The sequence below is a fragment of the Astatotilapia calliptera genome, chromosome 1 (genome assembly GCF_900246225.1).
Source record: "Astatotilapia calliptera chromosome 1, fAstCal1.2, whole genome shotgun sequence".
Classification (NCBI taxonomy): domain Eukaryota; kingdom Metazoa; phylum Chordata; class Actinopteri; order Cichliformes; family Cichlidae; genus Astatotilapia; species Astatotilapia calliptera.
Window position 1 is genome coordinate 25,594,524 of NC_039302.1, and position 17,402 is coordinate 25,611,925.

At 38.9% G+C, this 17,402-nt stretch overlaps 1 protein-coding gene across 2 annotated transcripts; it reads right to left on the reverse strand.

Annotated features, from left to right (window-relative positions):
* Positions 1-802: 802 nt before the first annotated feature.
* zdhhc7 (zDHHC palmitoyltransferase 7) lies at positions 803-16,766 on the reverse strand. Of its 2 annotated transcripts, XR_003272692.1 has the most exons (9): positions 16,601-16,766; positions 15,465-15,551; positions 9,507-9,857; positions 8,146-8,270; positions 7,827-7,923; positions 5,234-5,315; positions 4,526-4,656; positions 3,798-4,103; positions 803-3,646 (listed from the first exon to the last, which is right to left on the reverse strand). XR_003272692.1 is itself a non-coding variant. In XM_026171799.1 (8 exons), the coding sequence occupies exons 3-8, from the start codon at positions 9,849-9,851 to the stop codon at positions 3,921-3,923; spliced, it is 963 nt and encodes a 320-aa protein (XP_026027584.1). In that variant the 5' UTR covers positions 9,852-9,857; positions 15,465-15,551; positions 16,601-16,766; the 3' UTR covers positions 803-3,920. The 2 variants fall into 2 exon arrangements, 1 of the variants encoding a protein (XP_026027584.1); XM_026171799.1 differs by having other exon boundaries at positions 803-4,103.
* Positions 16,767-17,402: the final 636 nt, after the last annotated feature.

The following is a 17,402-nucleotide window of genomic DNA, read 5'->3' on the forward strand; positions in this document are numbered from 1 at the left end:
CTGTTTCTGGGGAGGGATTCTGAATGAAGCTCAACTGAACTTTGAAGACTTTAAATGCTTAATTATGTAATTACAGTGTGTATTTTTTTGCTGCTGATTTGCTTAGTAGATCTAGAGTTAGTGATGGTGCGTGGGGTCAACCTTTTTGTACAGTGTAGGCAGTACCAGATGGATGGAAATAAGTGGCAGTATTTATTTCTGACAGAAGGAAAGGAGGAAGAGCGAAAGGGAAGGTTTTAGAAGCTATGGTGTATGGTTTGGAGATGGTGGCACTAACAACAAGACAGGAGGTGGCAGAGTTAGAGATTTTAAGGTTTTTGTTGATCGTAACTGGCATGCACAGGAAAAGAAATTAATATATCAGAGGGATGGCTCAGGCTGAGCATGAAGGAGACAAAGTTAGAGAAGCACGTCTGAGATGTTCTGGACATGCACAGTGGAGGGATTGTGGAATATATTGGACAAAGGATGCTGAATCCAGAGCTGCCAGACAGGAAGAAACGAGGAAGACCACATAGAAGGTTCAAGGAGGTAATAATGAAGGCCATGCAGAGGGTTCGTGTGACAGAGGAGGAAACGAGGGGTAGGGTGAGACGGAGCAACCCCTAAAGGAAGCAACTGAAAGATGATTTGCACACTGCATCTGCATCACAAATGACTTAATATACATATACTCCATAATGTATGATGAAAATCAAAATCCACTCCAAATTCTGCCCAACCTCACACTTGCTGAACTGCTTTAAGCAAATCAGGAGCACGTGAGCATGAGTATGACAGGCAATTAATCCGAGTGTATAGCTTTAAATTAATCAAGTTTATTATGTAAAAGTATGACATTAACAATATAAGACATCATAAGATTATGACACCATTAAAAAAACTTGAATAAAACATTCCATTTATATATTGTTAATAGTAACCTTTATACTTTGCTTGTAAAGCTGAAGGACTTTTGTTCTTGAAGAAACATTCTCTCAGGAGTGTAGGACACAAAACTTTCACAACTGTTCATGGTGATATTAACGGTAAATCTGTGATCAAACACCCATCCTGTTAAGAACCATTACGACACAACACAAAATTCTCTCTATCCTTTATATTCTGCAGGACTCTGCTTCAACTGCCAACTACTGTGAGGAGAAAAAAAAAAAAAGCATTGACAGAATAGTGTTGTATTGGTTTAAGCATCTTTGCATGTTGTTCAACATTCATCTTCCTGTGGTGATTGTAGCTTTTTAAAGTCATACAGCAGAAAGCAGAGATTATCAGTGTAGTCCTTCAGCATTCATCGAGTCTGTTACCAAATATGAAAAAGACATGAGACAGTTTAAGAGTTCGGTCATGGAGCAGGACATCCTATTGTCAAATACTTGACCATATCAATCTTGCCCAAATGATACCAATCAAATTCAAATGCTTTGACACAGCAATATCTGCAATTACTTTTGTTTTTGTACCCACAACAACTACAACTTACAGTTCAGCACTGCATTAGAACTGTTATTTCTTTTGATATTTGCCTTTTATCTAATGACATAATAGTTTATTGGACTCGTCAACATTTCCTGCAACACATTTATTCAGCTGCTGCATGATTAGCAACATATGTGTGCAAAACTAAACAATGGGAATTTTAGTATTATTTTCTGGCAAATTTTAAACTTCTTTCAGTTATAAAAATTTTCATTTTCTACTTTCTATGAAGCTTAACTTTTAACAGTTTTCAGTTTTTAGCATGTTAGGGACTTGTTGAATGTTCTATGATCTATATATAGTGAAAGTAAAGCAATGTTTAAATAGGAAATATATGAAATCCAGCGGAATACAAATGAGAAATGAGGCCAGCATTAAAATAATTCCCTGATATTAATTAGCTTTCAGTGCTGTGACCCTTCTGATGACAGTGCTGTCAAATACCATTCTAATGACAGCATGTTTTTCAAAACATTACAGCCATAGAGCATCAGATATTATTTATTGTAAACAGTGGGCACAGTTCCTTTTCTTAACGACCACAGATGAAAACAAACAGCAGTAATATTGTTCAGCAAGCAAATAAATTAGACTTTAAGAGTCTAGACTTGACAATACTTTGATAATACCAGCCTGTGCATCTGGACTTGACTGTAAACTGCAGATTCGAAAAGCCACATTCATCCGGTGCCAACAAACTCGTTAGTTAGGCAGAGTGAAGTTAGGAGAGTGGCAGCCACAAAATTGACATTTTCAAAAATCACAATATCTTTCAATCTCAAAAATTCAATTGATTTGATGTTTCAAAGGCATGGCAAAGTGTTCTAATAACACTGGGAAAGTGTCTGCTGCTGTCCTGCCACTAGATGGTACATGCCTGAAACTTTTGCAGTAATAGGAAAAAAGGCCTCACAAGCCTCTGCTGAGCTCCCCGAGACCGTATTAAAGCTCGTATAGTGAGCCTGGTACCTCAGTCTTTTTCAGCAAAGCACTCTTTTTAAATCTACAAGCTGACTTCACAATGGAGCTTTGCACAGTCGATCAGAATGTGAAAACAATGACCCAAAGGAGGTTGTGCTAACGTTTCAAACCTTCCTTTTCAACTCATTGTTACACACGGTGGCCAAGGAGCATGTAAAGTGACCATGTCTGAGACTCGGCTCTGTCTTGAGGGCTTATAACGTTGTTTTTTTAGGGTTTAAAATGCTGTGAAGACTTTTCCGATAACTTTTGTATATAGTAAAATTCCTACTACACAGAAGTTCCCTCTGATTTCCCACACAGAGGTTAAAAACAAAACAAAACATGAAAGTATTAAACAACGCAAACTTAGTAACATTTAGTCTTCGGCCTAATTCACTTCATCATGAAAGCACAGCCATCAGTTGTCCTGTTGTTTAACTGATTGCAGAGATAAGGAGATGTTGATCAGCATGTAGGAGTGATGGAAATGGATACACATACACAATTATTACAAAATGTTTTGTCCAAATGAAGACTAGCAGTAGTCGTCTCCTGTGAGTCATGGTCATCTGCTGAGGTGTGCACATGGTGATAAAGCTTCACCAATAAATTTCTTTTAGCTCGAGTAACCTAAACAACTTTATCCCGAGGACCCAAAACAAAAAACCCCCCAAAAAACAACAGAGATGAAGAGATAGAAAAAGCCATCTCCTAGATAAGAATGAGCATTGTGTTCATGGTAGCTTGTTAAGATGATTAAAGCCTCATTTCCAGACTAAGATGCTGAATGAAGCCTTATACATGCAGCACAGTTCAAACTCTAATGACCACTGTGCTCCATAACCAAGCTTTTTCCTCAAGTGTCATGTAAGTAGTGCATGTCCTTGACTGTGAATCCCCTGTCAGTGGTTCTCTTGTCTGGGCCAAAAGAAAAATAATTCAAGCACTTTCCATTTCGACCCACTTGTGTAGCTCCAGTGATGATGAAAGACGTTGTTGATCCATCCCTCAAAAAAAAAAAACATTCAAAGACTTTTCTCCAATCTCATGTGCACAGCAAACAAAACATACTCAAGTTGTGTCCCAAGGTGCATTAGTTGAGTTCAAACAGCATCTTGGATGGTGGGGAATAAAAAGACTCACTTGAGTTACGTACTGCATGCGTTACCAAACAACACAAACCACATAGCTCCTCATTTTGCCCACCCTGCAAAAAAAAAATCCAGTTGTTCATCTGATTTGTGCAAAGCAATATCACATGTGTTGGATCCACATCAGCATGTGATAGACAACACAGACTCTCAGTAGTGATTGTGATACACTTGGGTCCCATTACTGCAGAATGTTTTGTCACCTACTCAGGAAAGACGCCGCCGGAGGTTCATGGTAGCTCCAGTCGAAGAGGGCATAGAAGAAATCCTTTTTTTCCACCACACCAGACACGGTGAGGTGTCGGTGAGTTGCATCAGTCTGCAGTCTTCTCAGACAGAAAACTCAGACCCACCACGGCGACCGTGGGTCAACAGCATTAGGCGCCGCAGACGCAGGCCTGTGAACGGATTGCACCACAGCAAAGATGGCGAACCCCCAAATACAGCTTTCATGCCATCCCATCTCATGCGACGCTCCCAAGTGGGTTTCTCGTTTTTAAGACGTTCAATTTCCTGCAACACATTTGAACCCACCAGAAAGGAAAGATCCTCAATAAGTTGTCCATTTCCTTTCTCATTAGCATGCTAACACAAACATTTATGCAGAGAACTAGAACAAAAGTCATTGCATATTAATTATACTACTATAGCTAAAGAAATTTAATGTACGCCTGAACAATGTCTCAGTTGATTATTTTATAAATAATATATCACTGCTATCTCGGTACACAACTTTTAGGTGAATTTCCTGTGACTTTTACAGATTAAAATTAACGAATGATCATGATTACCAATGAGATGACATTGCTGAGGCAGGAATATGACACCGTAACAACTTGATAAAATTAGTCTATGACTTCTTTCTTCGATTCATGAACATTTAATCCCTCCACTGCTGAAAGGAACAAAGCTTGCATGGCGCAGTAGATACTGACCGTCTCGTCATTGCAGATGGAGTGGATCTGCGTACCAAACATTACAGCTGTGAAAGTGAGGAAGAGGATGGCTTCGAGACACAGGAAGATAAGCAGCAGCACAGACACCCCCGGAGAGAACTCACTGCACTCTGGTTAGAGGAACAAAGTTAGAGGTTTCAGAGTGCGCTGAACAACTGAGTAAAACAGAATATAAAATGCCAATCAAATAACAATACATTTAAAATAGGACAGATTCTAAAAGGGTAAATGTCTTCCCTTTGGGTGTTTAAAAGTCACATAGGTGACTGGATAAAATCTAGTGCAGACCATTAAAATAGTCCCTTTGCTACAATACAATTGCTACGGCAGACTGTATTTTTTTGGGAGGTCAGAGTATTATCCTGTAGAGACGACGAGAAGCTAGAATTTGAAGAATGAAATATTATCTTCATTTTCTGGTTCACTCTTACAGACAGACCCACAAGGGAGCGGGAAGTGATGGATGACAGCTCAATGATGGCTTTGCCGCACAACTTCAATGACTTGTGCAGAGCAGCTGTTCTGACAACAGGATAAAAATCTCTTTCATTTCCGTACTCTGCTTCTTTTCTTCATGTCTCTAAGGAGTTTCAACCACTTGTACTAATAGTTGTATTTCTGCCTTAAACTGCATGTCTTTGACATCATGTGTTCATGTTTTTGAAAGTTACGTTAGAGAAGCCTTACCGTTCCACTGAAGTTTAATACATGTGAAGAAGTGCATGCCACTGAGGCCGAGGGCATAGGCAGAAATCAAGGCTATGTACATCTATGGAGAGATGAAGAGAACAAAAAAAGTCACATATACAAAACAAAGAAGGTAAGCAAAACCACTCACAACCCAAAAGTTTACTGACATTCACTGGAGTAATGTAGCCTTAAACTATAAATTTCACATTCACAAGTAGAGCTGGGCCAGATCATACTGTTCAAGGTGATACCGGTATAATGTTGGGCAACGATAAGAAAATGAAATATCGCGATAGAATATGGGTAAAACGCGCATGCGCAGTGTCTTTGTTTTCATACGCACATGGCGGAAAAAGCATGGCGGCGACGGAGAATGAGAAGAGCGAAAACGGAACGATGAATGAAACGGATGAACCAGAACTGGTTTGTAAAAATGCTGCGACTTCAGTGGTGTGGAACTGGCTTGGCTTTCGTCCGTCAGATACACAACAAAGCACTATTTTTGGTAGCGCATGCTAGTGGGCCGTTGTTATTACCGTGTTTTTTGGCACATACAGAACACTTAAAATCAATCCTTTGATTTTTCTGAAAAGCGACAGAGCCCCTTATAATCCCGTGTGCCTTATGTATGAATTCTGGTTGTGTTTACTGACCTCGAAACGATTTTATGTGGTACACAGCACTCGAAAATCTTTCAAACGTTTTAATACGACTTTGCTAAGCTACCGCTTGATGGATTGTCGGAGCATTACGGCTATCGTAGGCAGGAGCCTCGCAGAGTGATACGTACTGTGCTTCAACATAATATTACCGTATTGTGTGTGTATAACCTCTTTTTAAGTTTTGTGGATATTATACATGGTTATGCTGAGGATATGTCGGCCAGTTTCCACTGGAAATGCCTTTTGGTTAAACTGTCAGCAAGGAATTTGCATTTGCACTGTTAAATTTTTATATAACTTTAATGCACATAAAAAACAGCTGCTTGTTTAAGTGAAAACACATTGATGTTTGTTTTTTTTTACATTAATAAAGTTGTGCAGTTGTAAAGTATTTTGTCTAGTGTCAATTATATCGTCAGTTATATCATTATCGCAAATTTTCAAATGTATATCGTGATAAATATTTTTGGTCATATCACCCTGCTCTATTCACAAGTTTAAGTATTTAGACTTAAAAACAAAAACAACTTTCTATTTTAACCCTTTAAAACCTGAACCATGAAAGAACTGCCAGAAATCTTTAACTTTTTGATAATGGAGTGTTTGTGGAACCTTGCCACTAATCAGAAGGTCGGTGGTTCGATCCCAGGCTACCTCCTAGCTGCATGCCAAATATCCTTGGGCAAGATACTAACCCCATGTTTGCCTACTGGTGGTGGTCAGAGGGCCCAGTGGCGCCAGTGTCCGGCAGCCTCGCCTCTGTCAGTGCGCCCCAGGGCAGCTGTGGCTACAATGTAGCTTGCCATCACCAGTGTGTGTGAATGGGTGAATGACTGAATGTAGTGTAAAGCGCTTTGGGGTCCTTAGGGACTAAGTAAAGCGCTATACAAATGCAGGCCATTAACAATTTAGACAAAATATATACAAATTAATGGTGTTAATAGATTAAAAAAATAACTAATCTCAAAATTGTCTGTAATTATACTTGATCCTGATTACTTGATTTTTTCAACTTTATATTTAAGCTTGTAACAGACATTTATCCAATATAATGAAGTAAATGCAGAAGAAACAAATAATCTATACTTAAATTCAAAGAGAATTTGAATAGTTTTCTTCAATCTTTTAACACAGGTTCTACCACATGTGTTAATTGCATTAAAATTTTTAACCGCGTTGACCGTGATGGCGGATTAATGTGTGTTAACGCGTTAATTTTGACAGCACTAATACAAATATTTGAAATTTTAATCTGCATATATATATTTATGAGTTTTCATTTATATCACATTTACTACATAAACCATATTTTTTGCAATTTAGTCATTAAAAATGTGTCATGCAATTTATATTCTTTTTTGAGGGTTAAAAAAAAAAGTCACGCTGATGATGTAGAGGTCTCAAAAACTCACAAAAACACATGTATCAAATACGATATGCTGTTCTTTAAAGGGTTAAATGATGAACCTGTGTTTCCACAGATAACTTCTCCTTTATGGCAATCTGAAAGGAAAGTTAACTATGACCTTGTGCCACTCAACCATATATGACAGCTTTATGTTTCTGCCCTCAAAAAAGTTCCAGTCAGCACACGAAACCAGAAAGAAGTGCTGATGCTGTCAAGAGAGTCACAGATGGCCATGAAAGCACATTTAATGTCGGCATGTTCCTGCTGTGCGGTGCATCTCTACTGAGCTGAGCTGCTTATTTGATCATGGAAATGAAGCAAGTGGGAAGACTTTTGCAATATCTCCCATGTAGTACCAAATAAAATATAATTTATGTATTTATTTAAATTTAAAATGAGTGGAAAACAAGCAATTTTCTAAGAGGATTAAAAACAGTATTCTCATATGTAAAACGAGCATTTCTACTTGCTTTGTAACTTTAACAAACAGATTAACTCACGACTGCAACTGTGTACTTACAGTGAAAAGAACAAAGAATCTCTGGTTCTTTTCTCCCACACAGTTATTGACCCAGGGACAGTGATGATCCATCTTCCTGATGCATCGTTTACAAATACTGCAGGCAGGAGAAAGGAGAGTTTAATTCATGACAAACTGACTGCTAATGCAAATGTAATCAGCTACTCTGTTTGTCCTTTCATAAAATATGTTTTTAAGGAACATTTTTCCTGCTACAACAAGCCTGTGTATTACTAAGTCACAGAGTCTGAATGTGCTTCTGTTCTCATTACATGCTACTCATGCTCTGCCTGCTGCGTATGCATGGTGTTAGACTGACCTGCAGTGGTGTGCCCTCTCAGGCTTGATGCTACAGCACTTTGGGCACTTGTAGATGACCTCGCCAGGCTTCAACTGCAAGCTCTCCATATATTCCTTTGTTGCGTTACCCTTGGGAACTGCGCCCTAAGGAAAAGGGCAGACAGAAAAAGAAACATGCTATTTATTAAAAAGATCCACATAAATGCATTATGCTGGGGTCATTGAGAATTCAAGCATATACAGCAATTCACCCACTGTTCCTAATGTCTCTAGGCTGTGAGAGGGGAAAAAATACTTTAATTTAAAAAATAAATAAATAAAAGGAACAAAATGTCTACTTGTACAAAGTAATACAAGTAATTAATCTTAATAACCCAAAATGGCAATAGTCCAACTGAGACACAAACAGATGCATTGGTTCTTATTCACAACTTTTCTATTCTACTTGAGGACTCACAGCTTTTTCTATACACTATGTCTGACTCACCCTCTCACGCAAACATTCACACACATATTCACACTCTGATGAATGCACTGGGTCCAACTCGGGGTTCAGTATCTTGCCCAAAACCATTTTGGCATGTCGACTGAAACACCCAGTGTGTAACGCACACTTAAACTCAAATACACAGATGACCTTAAGACCTTGAAAGTACAGCTGAAACTCCAGTTTCTCCACTACAGCGTACACTTCTGTGTTTTACTTGGTGGATTTCAATTAAGCATTTGTTCAGGAAGGGCCACTGGGCTGGAGGCACCAGTGGGGCTGTCACCAGACATTTTAGTTTCTTTGAGTTAGAATCAGTTGACATTTCAACAGCAGCACTAACAGTATTAGACGTGCAATCCCCCCGACACATGACTTCACTGTATTTAAACTATTCGCCAAGTATTAGAAGCAAAGTCAGTAGCAAACCAAATTAAAAGTTGAACATTTTTTTTGAAAACCTCAAATGCTCTTAACAGATTAGAGTAACAAGCTGACAGAAATTCAGTTCAGAAGGCTGCACTGTGCTGCTTTCGTGCACAGCATCCACTCACACACTACCCCTAAGCTTAGTGTCCCAGATTACATCAGTGAGTGACTCCAAGTATCACTGTCAGTGATTTTTGGTGTAAGCTTCACTGTCAAAACATCTACTGCAGTAAGACTACTATACAAAGTCTGAGCATCATGCCACACATCTTTATTTCATTAAGATGATTTGATAGCTAAAGCACCAAAAATTTAGCTTGCAAAATTACAACAATAAGCCAGGTTCTATTTAATATTTGTAAATGTTGTTTGTTTGCAAAAACAAATAACTGCCATCAGACTGAAACTCTCACACTTTCAGTGACCTTTGCCTTCTCCACCCTTACTGTAATAAACATACTTACCGGGTCAGTCAGCATGGTGCGCAGGTGCGAGGCCAACGCAAGCACAGCCAGTGAGTTGAAGGTAGCACCATTCAACAGCGAGTACCAGAAGTTCTTGGCAGGCAAAAGCATGACGAAGTTCACAACAAATTCAGCGTACAGAACCAGGAACCAGGTCATGGTTGCACACACCATACCACAGCTGTCCTGAATAAACCACAGAGTGCGGTTTCCTGCTGTGTGACCCACATGTGGACCTCCAACCATCACTCCGGCTGCAAGGCTACCTGTCTCGACATCTGCACCTGCTGACAGCAGCGGATGGTGCTGCTCCATATCTCGTAATCTGTGGTTTGAAGACTGCATTCTGCCCTAGAGAGAGGAAAGACATTCAAACTTAGTAGCAGTAAAAGTAATAGCAGTCAATCAATAAATACGGTTTAAACTAGAATGAGTACATCAAAGAGACAAATAGTAAAATGTTTGGGGAAAAGAATGAGGAATGTGTGTTAATTAAGAGTTCTACAAATAGCATCAAACAAGAATGTAAGGTACTTATTCTTAGGTCATGATTATCTGTAAAATGACAACTAAACCTTAGGACAGCAGTGATTATAACTAGTGATCAGAGTGCTTTCCAAAATAATTTGAAATCACATAATCAAATCATTTCTTAATAGTTTATGGCAACTTTATACATTCAAAGTTTTGGACAAACGTCTGATGCCAGCTGACACAAATGGGGCAAAGTATGTATATGATCAATGTTGCTCAACCCTGGACTCAACCCCCTCAAAGCTCAGGGCCTGTTGAGCCTTTCAGCATGATTCATTGGCGTACTCCTCAAGGTCGCAAGCGAACATTCAGGACCAGCTGGGGAAACGATCTCCACAGCTTCAGGATAAATCAATGGCTATTCTGGTACCTTTAGGAAACTGATCCCGCAGCTGAGCTACATGTTCAGGAGAAATAAAGGCTAATAATAATTTGTGGGCCTATTTTCCCTTTGGCTTGTAGGCTTTGTGTTAAAAAGAAAAAGACAAAACAAAATAATATAACAAAGCTTTTTAGATTCTGTAGTATTTAAAAAAAGAGAGAAAACAAATATCACACAGCCTTACTTTAAGGTCAAATCTAGTGTTTCTACCATTGCTGGAACACTTGAACCACCAAACACTCAAACGGGAAGAAGGAGAAGAAGAAGAAGAAAAACAATTCCATCCATCCAGGGTCTAGCACCCTATGACAGCAAATCTGGGGGGAACTGGGGCAAACTTTGTCTCACTTGTGGCAAGGTTATATGATGTCGTCAACTATTTGTACCTTTCACTCATCACCTCAACTCCACACATAACACACGAGTGAGGAGGTGCGCTTGCATTGAGACAGAAGAACAACAGGGAAAGGAGAAACTTGCACATCTGGAAAATTATACCAATATGCAGTAGCCTAATGACTCTTACACCGAGCTGTTATGAGACTAGTGCAAATAAATTGCTGAAAGAATGACTCCAAGGAATACAATTATTAATTTAACATTATTATCTGATCAGTATACTCAGTATTGGCATACGCCCAAAGCCAAATGGAGACGGGAAACTGTGGGATTGATGCATCCTTAGTGCACATGAGTGTCTGCTTCACGTGCCTATATACAGAGGAGCAGAGAAATACAAATGAAAAGAGTTAACTCTTAAAATAAAAGAACGGATCCCATTTTAAAGGAACAAGAGGAATAAAAAAATTTAAACAATGTCCAGTTTTCACAACAGAATACATGCGCCCCTGCTAACCAAACACAAATATTCAAGGCCCTTAAAGTGATAAGACTCAGCCAGAAGAACAACCTTGCACAAGGTCTTGCCACCCTCACCAATCTTACACTATTTCCTCATTACCACGCTACAGAATTGACTTAAGGTGAATAGTAGAGGTGCTTTAGCTGCTTCCTTTAGATAAGCATTTAAATAAAATGAGACAGGAGATAGGGTGGTGCAAAGCTAAGCAGTCAGTCTTGTGCAGAATTTCTAATCAGACTGTCTTTGGAATACCCTGGTGATATTTGCTTGTGCTTGCACCTTCAACACCTTTCCATGACAGTGACTTTCACTGAAGTTGCAGTATGAGGTTTTTACCCTGCAGTGTTGAAAACTGCCTTTCTGGCTGCCAGAAAACAGACATCCTCTTTCTCTTTGGGAGTTCAAGCCCCAAAGTGATTTCACGGTAACTGGTTCAAAATAATAGAGGTGTTCTGTAAAATCTGTGTTGCAAGGTGACACTTTAGTAGTGCATGTTTCACAGTCTGTGTGGATTGTCCCTTTTGATAATATGGGAAGTTATCTATATTGTTACACAAGAGTAAGTGCTAGAACACACAAATTCTTCCAAACACATCCTACATGGATAAAATATTACGTCACGCAAGCTAGCAATATGTAACTTGTGCAAACAACTGGTTCAGATAGTAAGAGTGGTCAAACTGTCTCTGCTTTAACATATCTTAGCTACAGATATAGTGCACAAAACAAATGTTTACCATAAGTTTGTATTTTTTTAAAGGTTACCTTTAACGACATACCTGTCTGATTATCATGCCCTGTCAGAGACACACTGTTTGTGATGGAGTGATGTTTTTGAAGTTCAAATTGTGAAAAGAAATCCTAATTTTCAGTGTGCAAGCACAGAAGTGGTAAAATTGCCACTTTTAACCACTCTTGTTAATTGACGTTCCTTTCATTCAAGAACAATAGCTTTTTCCTTTTTTTAATCAGAAGTGTCAGGCACAACAGAAGAACATATACACCTTTGAACACGAACTCAGAAAGGTAAATGTGCTGTGCTGTTTTATATATTATTTCAAAACACACTCATGTCCCTATACACACATTGTGTCGTAACTTGTGTGTCTAATCCACGGGTGTCAAATATAAAGCCCAGGGCCAGAATCAGCCTGCCAAAGGCTCCAATCTGGCCAGCTTGGCAGCTTTGGAAAATATTAAGGAGGACATAAATATGGGGCATTTAACTGTAATTTTAGAAGTTTTTGTAGCTCTTCTCCTGAATACCTCATTAATAACCATTAATACTACATCAAAGTAAATAAATAAATTAAATTACAGAAAGTTTGTTTTTTGCCATCTACTATAGAAAAGTATGTTTCTTTTTCCAGTAGCTCCAGAATTTTAAAAAAAAATTCATTAACTGATTATATAAAAAAGGACATTCTGTCAAATAACAAAATCCTCTCGTGTTATAATTAAAATGTAGGTTGGGCAATATGATACCAGAACTTTTTTGGCATTTTACACACTTATTTCTTACAATTTAATCATCCCAAATAGATTTATTTAATTTACTACAGCAGCATTTTTTCATTGTGAGGAAAAACTGGTATGTATGGTTTATATTGAGATCTTCTTTTTCACATTAAAATATATCAGGGACTAAATGTGTAGTTAAAGTTCTTTACTAGGGCTGCCACAAACGATTATTTTGCTAGTCGACTAGTCACTGATTATTTTTGCGATTAGTCGACTAATCAGATCATGCATCCATTGGACATGTGACTTATATATCGTGTTTAACCGGAGTAGCGAAAGACCGCGGGGGGTTTAAAAACGATTTGCCGGGAGTCCGGTGTTCTCACGGGCTCCAGTGAGCCTTGCCCCCGGCTAGCTATCCAGCTGGTGGGTGACAGATGTCTCCGAAAATGTCGGAGCGCTTTTACAAATATGTGGTGTCTTGATAAGCCGAACAGATGATTGAAGTTCACACAGCTCCATTCTCGCCTGAAAATATGTTCAAAGTTTATTTTGTGACCCAGAAAGAATAATAAGAGTAATATTAAAACTAAGTAGCTGCCGCCATTGTTGGAAACAGGAATATGCTGAGCCGTGCTATGAATTCTGGGATAGGTTGGGCCATATGCCCGACCCATCCTTCAAATCTGGGGAAAAGTAGAACACATTTGTCGGCTGCATTTGCAGAAGTCTTCGAATTTGAAAAGCCTTTGTCGTGTCGCTGTAACGTAATCAGCCTTAAAATGCGGGCACAAGAGGATGCGGTTCCTGAATTTGGACACGGCTACGATATCGGAAACTGCTTCTTCTTCTTGGAGGTTTAACGGCAGCTGGCATTCTCGTACATGCAGTGCTGTCATTTTCTGTTTCAGTCCGTTATTACACTCTTAAATCCTACTACTTATTCCTGCGTCTTTCAGGATCTTACAAAGCTTTAAACGACGCGTCGACTATTAAATTTGTTGTCGACGATTTTGATAATCGACGTAATCGTGACTAGTCGACTAATCGTGGCAGCCCTATTCTTTACACTGACAAAAAGGAGAGTTTCACTGGTGCGGCCCACTATAAGATCAAAGAGAGCTGTACGTGGCCCGTGATGTAACATGAGTTTAGCATCTCTGGTCTAATCTAATGAAACTACTTTGTGCATATTGTAACCCTCCAAATAAACTACAGCAGTGCATTTTTTCTATATTGTGCAAAATAACAAAATACAGGATGTCTTACGTTAATAAAATTCTCCACGTTGTTAAACCTTGTTTATATATAAAAACTATCTTAAAACAAAGGAAGTTTGTTATCAAGCGACCCGAGTGTGATGCACGGAACAAAAACAATAAACCACAAATAAAGCTTCAGTTATGAGATGACTGTGTGTGTCGCTGAATTTTGCACTTCCTTCGTATAGATAGACTGCAATATTTCATATAGCAAAGCTGAGCTAATGTTTCCCACCCAGTTATAATGGGTATAACAGGAACTGAAAAAGTCAGCCCAGAAACTGATAGTGACCGACTGTCTAGCTCATATACATGCTTCACTTCAATTAATTACAATGACAGGAGAAACAGTTTGTGCCAGTTGATGAATATACTGAGGAAAAGCTGCTCAATCACCAGCAGTCAGCTACACTTGCTAAAAGAATAACTCACTCACTCATTGCATATTCCCAATACCACTGGCAACATTGCATTTGTATGTTAAGAAGTCATGCTGAAGTTTAATATCCACAAAGCTGATGCCATTAGGACCACAGGCCAGGTGAAGACAGACAGCATTGCCAGTAGACTGTTAAACTAAATAAAAACAAACAAAAAGGAAAATCACCATCCTAAAGAGGACAAAAAATGCTCTTGCTAGTTTAAGGAGTATTGATTTTTCCATTGTCAATAAAGAGGAGGTCCATTTAAGCCGCAGCAGCTGCTGCTTGTCCAGCTGTCTGCCCTTCCCAGTCAGAGGGCACAACACAACAGCCACCAACTGTCCTCTCTCCTCCTTTTCCTATCTTTGTAACCAGAAACAGCACCCAAACGCTATTCTGCTCAGATCACTTTATGGGACTCACACTAGTCTTGAGTCATCGCATGCCAACAGGGATGTAGCAGTTCCACCAAAACAGAAACCAAGATCACGATGCAAACGTCGACAATATCATCTCGTGGTTCCATCTTCCTCTACCATGATATCCACGTGCAGCAGTTAATGCCCATTTAAAAAAGTTAATCCTGTTAAAATCAGACATTATCTGATTGAATTATTGAGTTTAATTTTTGTTCATGATCCAAAGATTTCCCCCTGCTCTTTCCATTTCTTTTTTGTTACTCATCCCCTCTAATAAAATCTGAGGTTTGTTATATCCCCAACACGCTAAGCAAGAAAGGAAATTACACATATACATACACATATATATATATATAAGAAGATTTACTTAGTTATATTACAACTCACTGTCACATTTTACATACACCATCAATATTGCAGGTCAGATTCGCTATTAACGATTGAAAATACCATAAATTAAACCAGTTTGCAAGTGAATCAAGCAAATATTCTCTGCTGATCTGAATGTCACTTTTCATCAGCCAAAACCAAGAAGTGGAATGCAACTTCTCCAGGTTTTGCATAAGCGACAAACTGGTGGCACAAGGTCCTTCCTCTGTTTGCTCTTGTTACATACCTAATATGTTCCAGCTTCACAACAGCATGCTGTGGTGTGCACCTCCTGGGCCAGCATTCAGGATGAAATACACATGTGGACTGCTGGCTGAAAAAGACAAAAGGCACACAAATATTTGTTCAGTTTCCACAGAGTGTAATGAACTGAAGTTATTATTTTTATTTATTTATTTATTTATTTATTTATTTATTGTGACCGGCCATAATTACAGATTGAAGAAACCATTTCTGTTGATCAGTTTATACATCGCTTAATTTCCTTATAGCAGAATGAGAGTATGTGCCATATATATTTACAACTGTTTTTTTACTTCCAGGTGGCACACCCATAATTAAGGCAAGTCATGGTGATGAGGTGACACTGCAAATATAAACAGTAACATTTTTTTTCCCCGAGTTGGTCAATCAGTCCTTCTCTATTTGGATCAGCTCAATGTGGTCAAACTATAGTAACACTAATCAAATACACAAATTAATAGACACGGGGGGAAAAACACGACCAGTTCCTCAACGTTGATACAAAAAACTAACCATGTAAACCTTTACAAACCACTTTGAACTACTCTTTAAGAAACTAAACTGAAATGTAAATGACTTTTTACTGGTTTTAAACTAGTTTGACCAGATACATATTATTATTATTATTATTATTATTATTATTATTATTATTATCATCATCATCATCATCATCATCATCATCATCATCATCATCATCATCATCAGGGGTCTTTAGGCGTCTCGTCACTCAAAAAGATTGTTTAGAGGTATGACTGATCAGACCACAAACCACTTTCTCATTGATCTTCCGCCATCAGTGGAACTCGTCGTACTAGTATAGGTATCACGGACTATCTGTCTGCCAGCTAAAAGCATCAACTGGGGTCGATCTTCAGATCTACAATACCTGCAGAGGTCGTGATAGAAACTCAACACTTCGACACACGCACACAGACAGACACACGCGCACGTACGCCAGCACGCACCGCTAGCCTGACAGTTCACATGCAACCGGGATGGCTGGTAAATCTCGCTTGCTAACAAGCCACTAAAATAAGCTAACGCCGCTAGCATGCTAACACTCTATACGAATGACGAGTGAGAAAACAAAACCTTTGGAGTGACAGCTAAATTACAAACCTTAATATTCGTCATGTATTTTCCTGGGAACTCTGTCTCAATACATTCTGGCGTAGCGTTTCAGCTGAACTCTTAACCCTCAAAGCAGCTGGATCTGCAGCAAGCGACACATCGTTTGAACAACGGGCTGAAAGCCACCAGTAACAACAGAGCTTCCGGGGTTCGCTTCGGGTTTGTCCGGTACCTTTCGTAATTTTTCGTCGAATCATATTTGGTTAAACATTGCCACCGTGTGGTTAATGATAGAATTGCGCTTAAAAACTGCGATACCATGATTTCTCCACTAGTGGGTGATATTGGCCAATTACAGTGAATAACCTTAGGTAAAGTTCAAGTGAAAAAGCTAAACTATAGTTAAAGAGCAGGTGATGTGTGTGTGTGTGTGTGTGTGTGTGTGTGTGTGTGTGTGTGTGTGTGTGTGTGTGTGTGTGTGTGTGTGTGTGTGTGTGTGTGTGTGTGTGTGTGTGTTTTAGATAGTGTGTGTGTGTATTGGGGCAAACTCCACTCAATAAAAAAAGAAACAAAAATAAATTAATAAAAACAGGGACCCTGTTACTTCAGGTTATTGCCCTTGAATTACTGAATAGCTATTTTTTTTTCATTATTCATCTCAGCTGAATTGCATTCAGGGACCATACTGGTGCTTTAGAAATTTACTTTATATTTCTGCAGATCTTTATCAAATGCTTGCCCACAAAAACCTTATAACAGCATGAGGCTTTAAGGTGTATCTTTCCTACTTTTTGAAGTACCCAATTTTTATGCCACTTACTCCAGTGAGTAAGGTCAACACTGTTTAAAA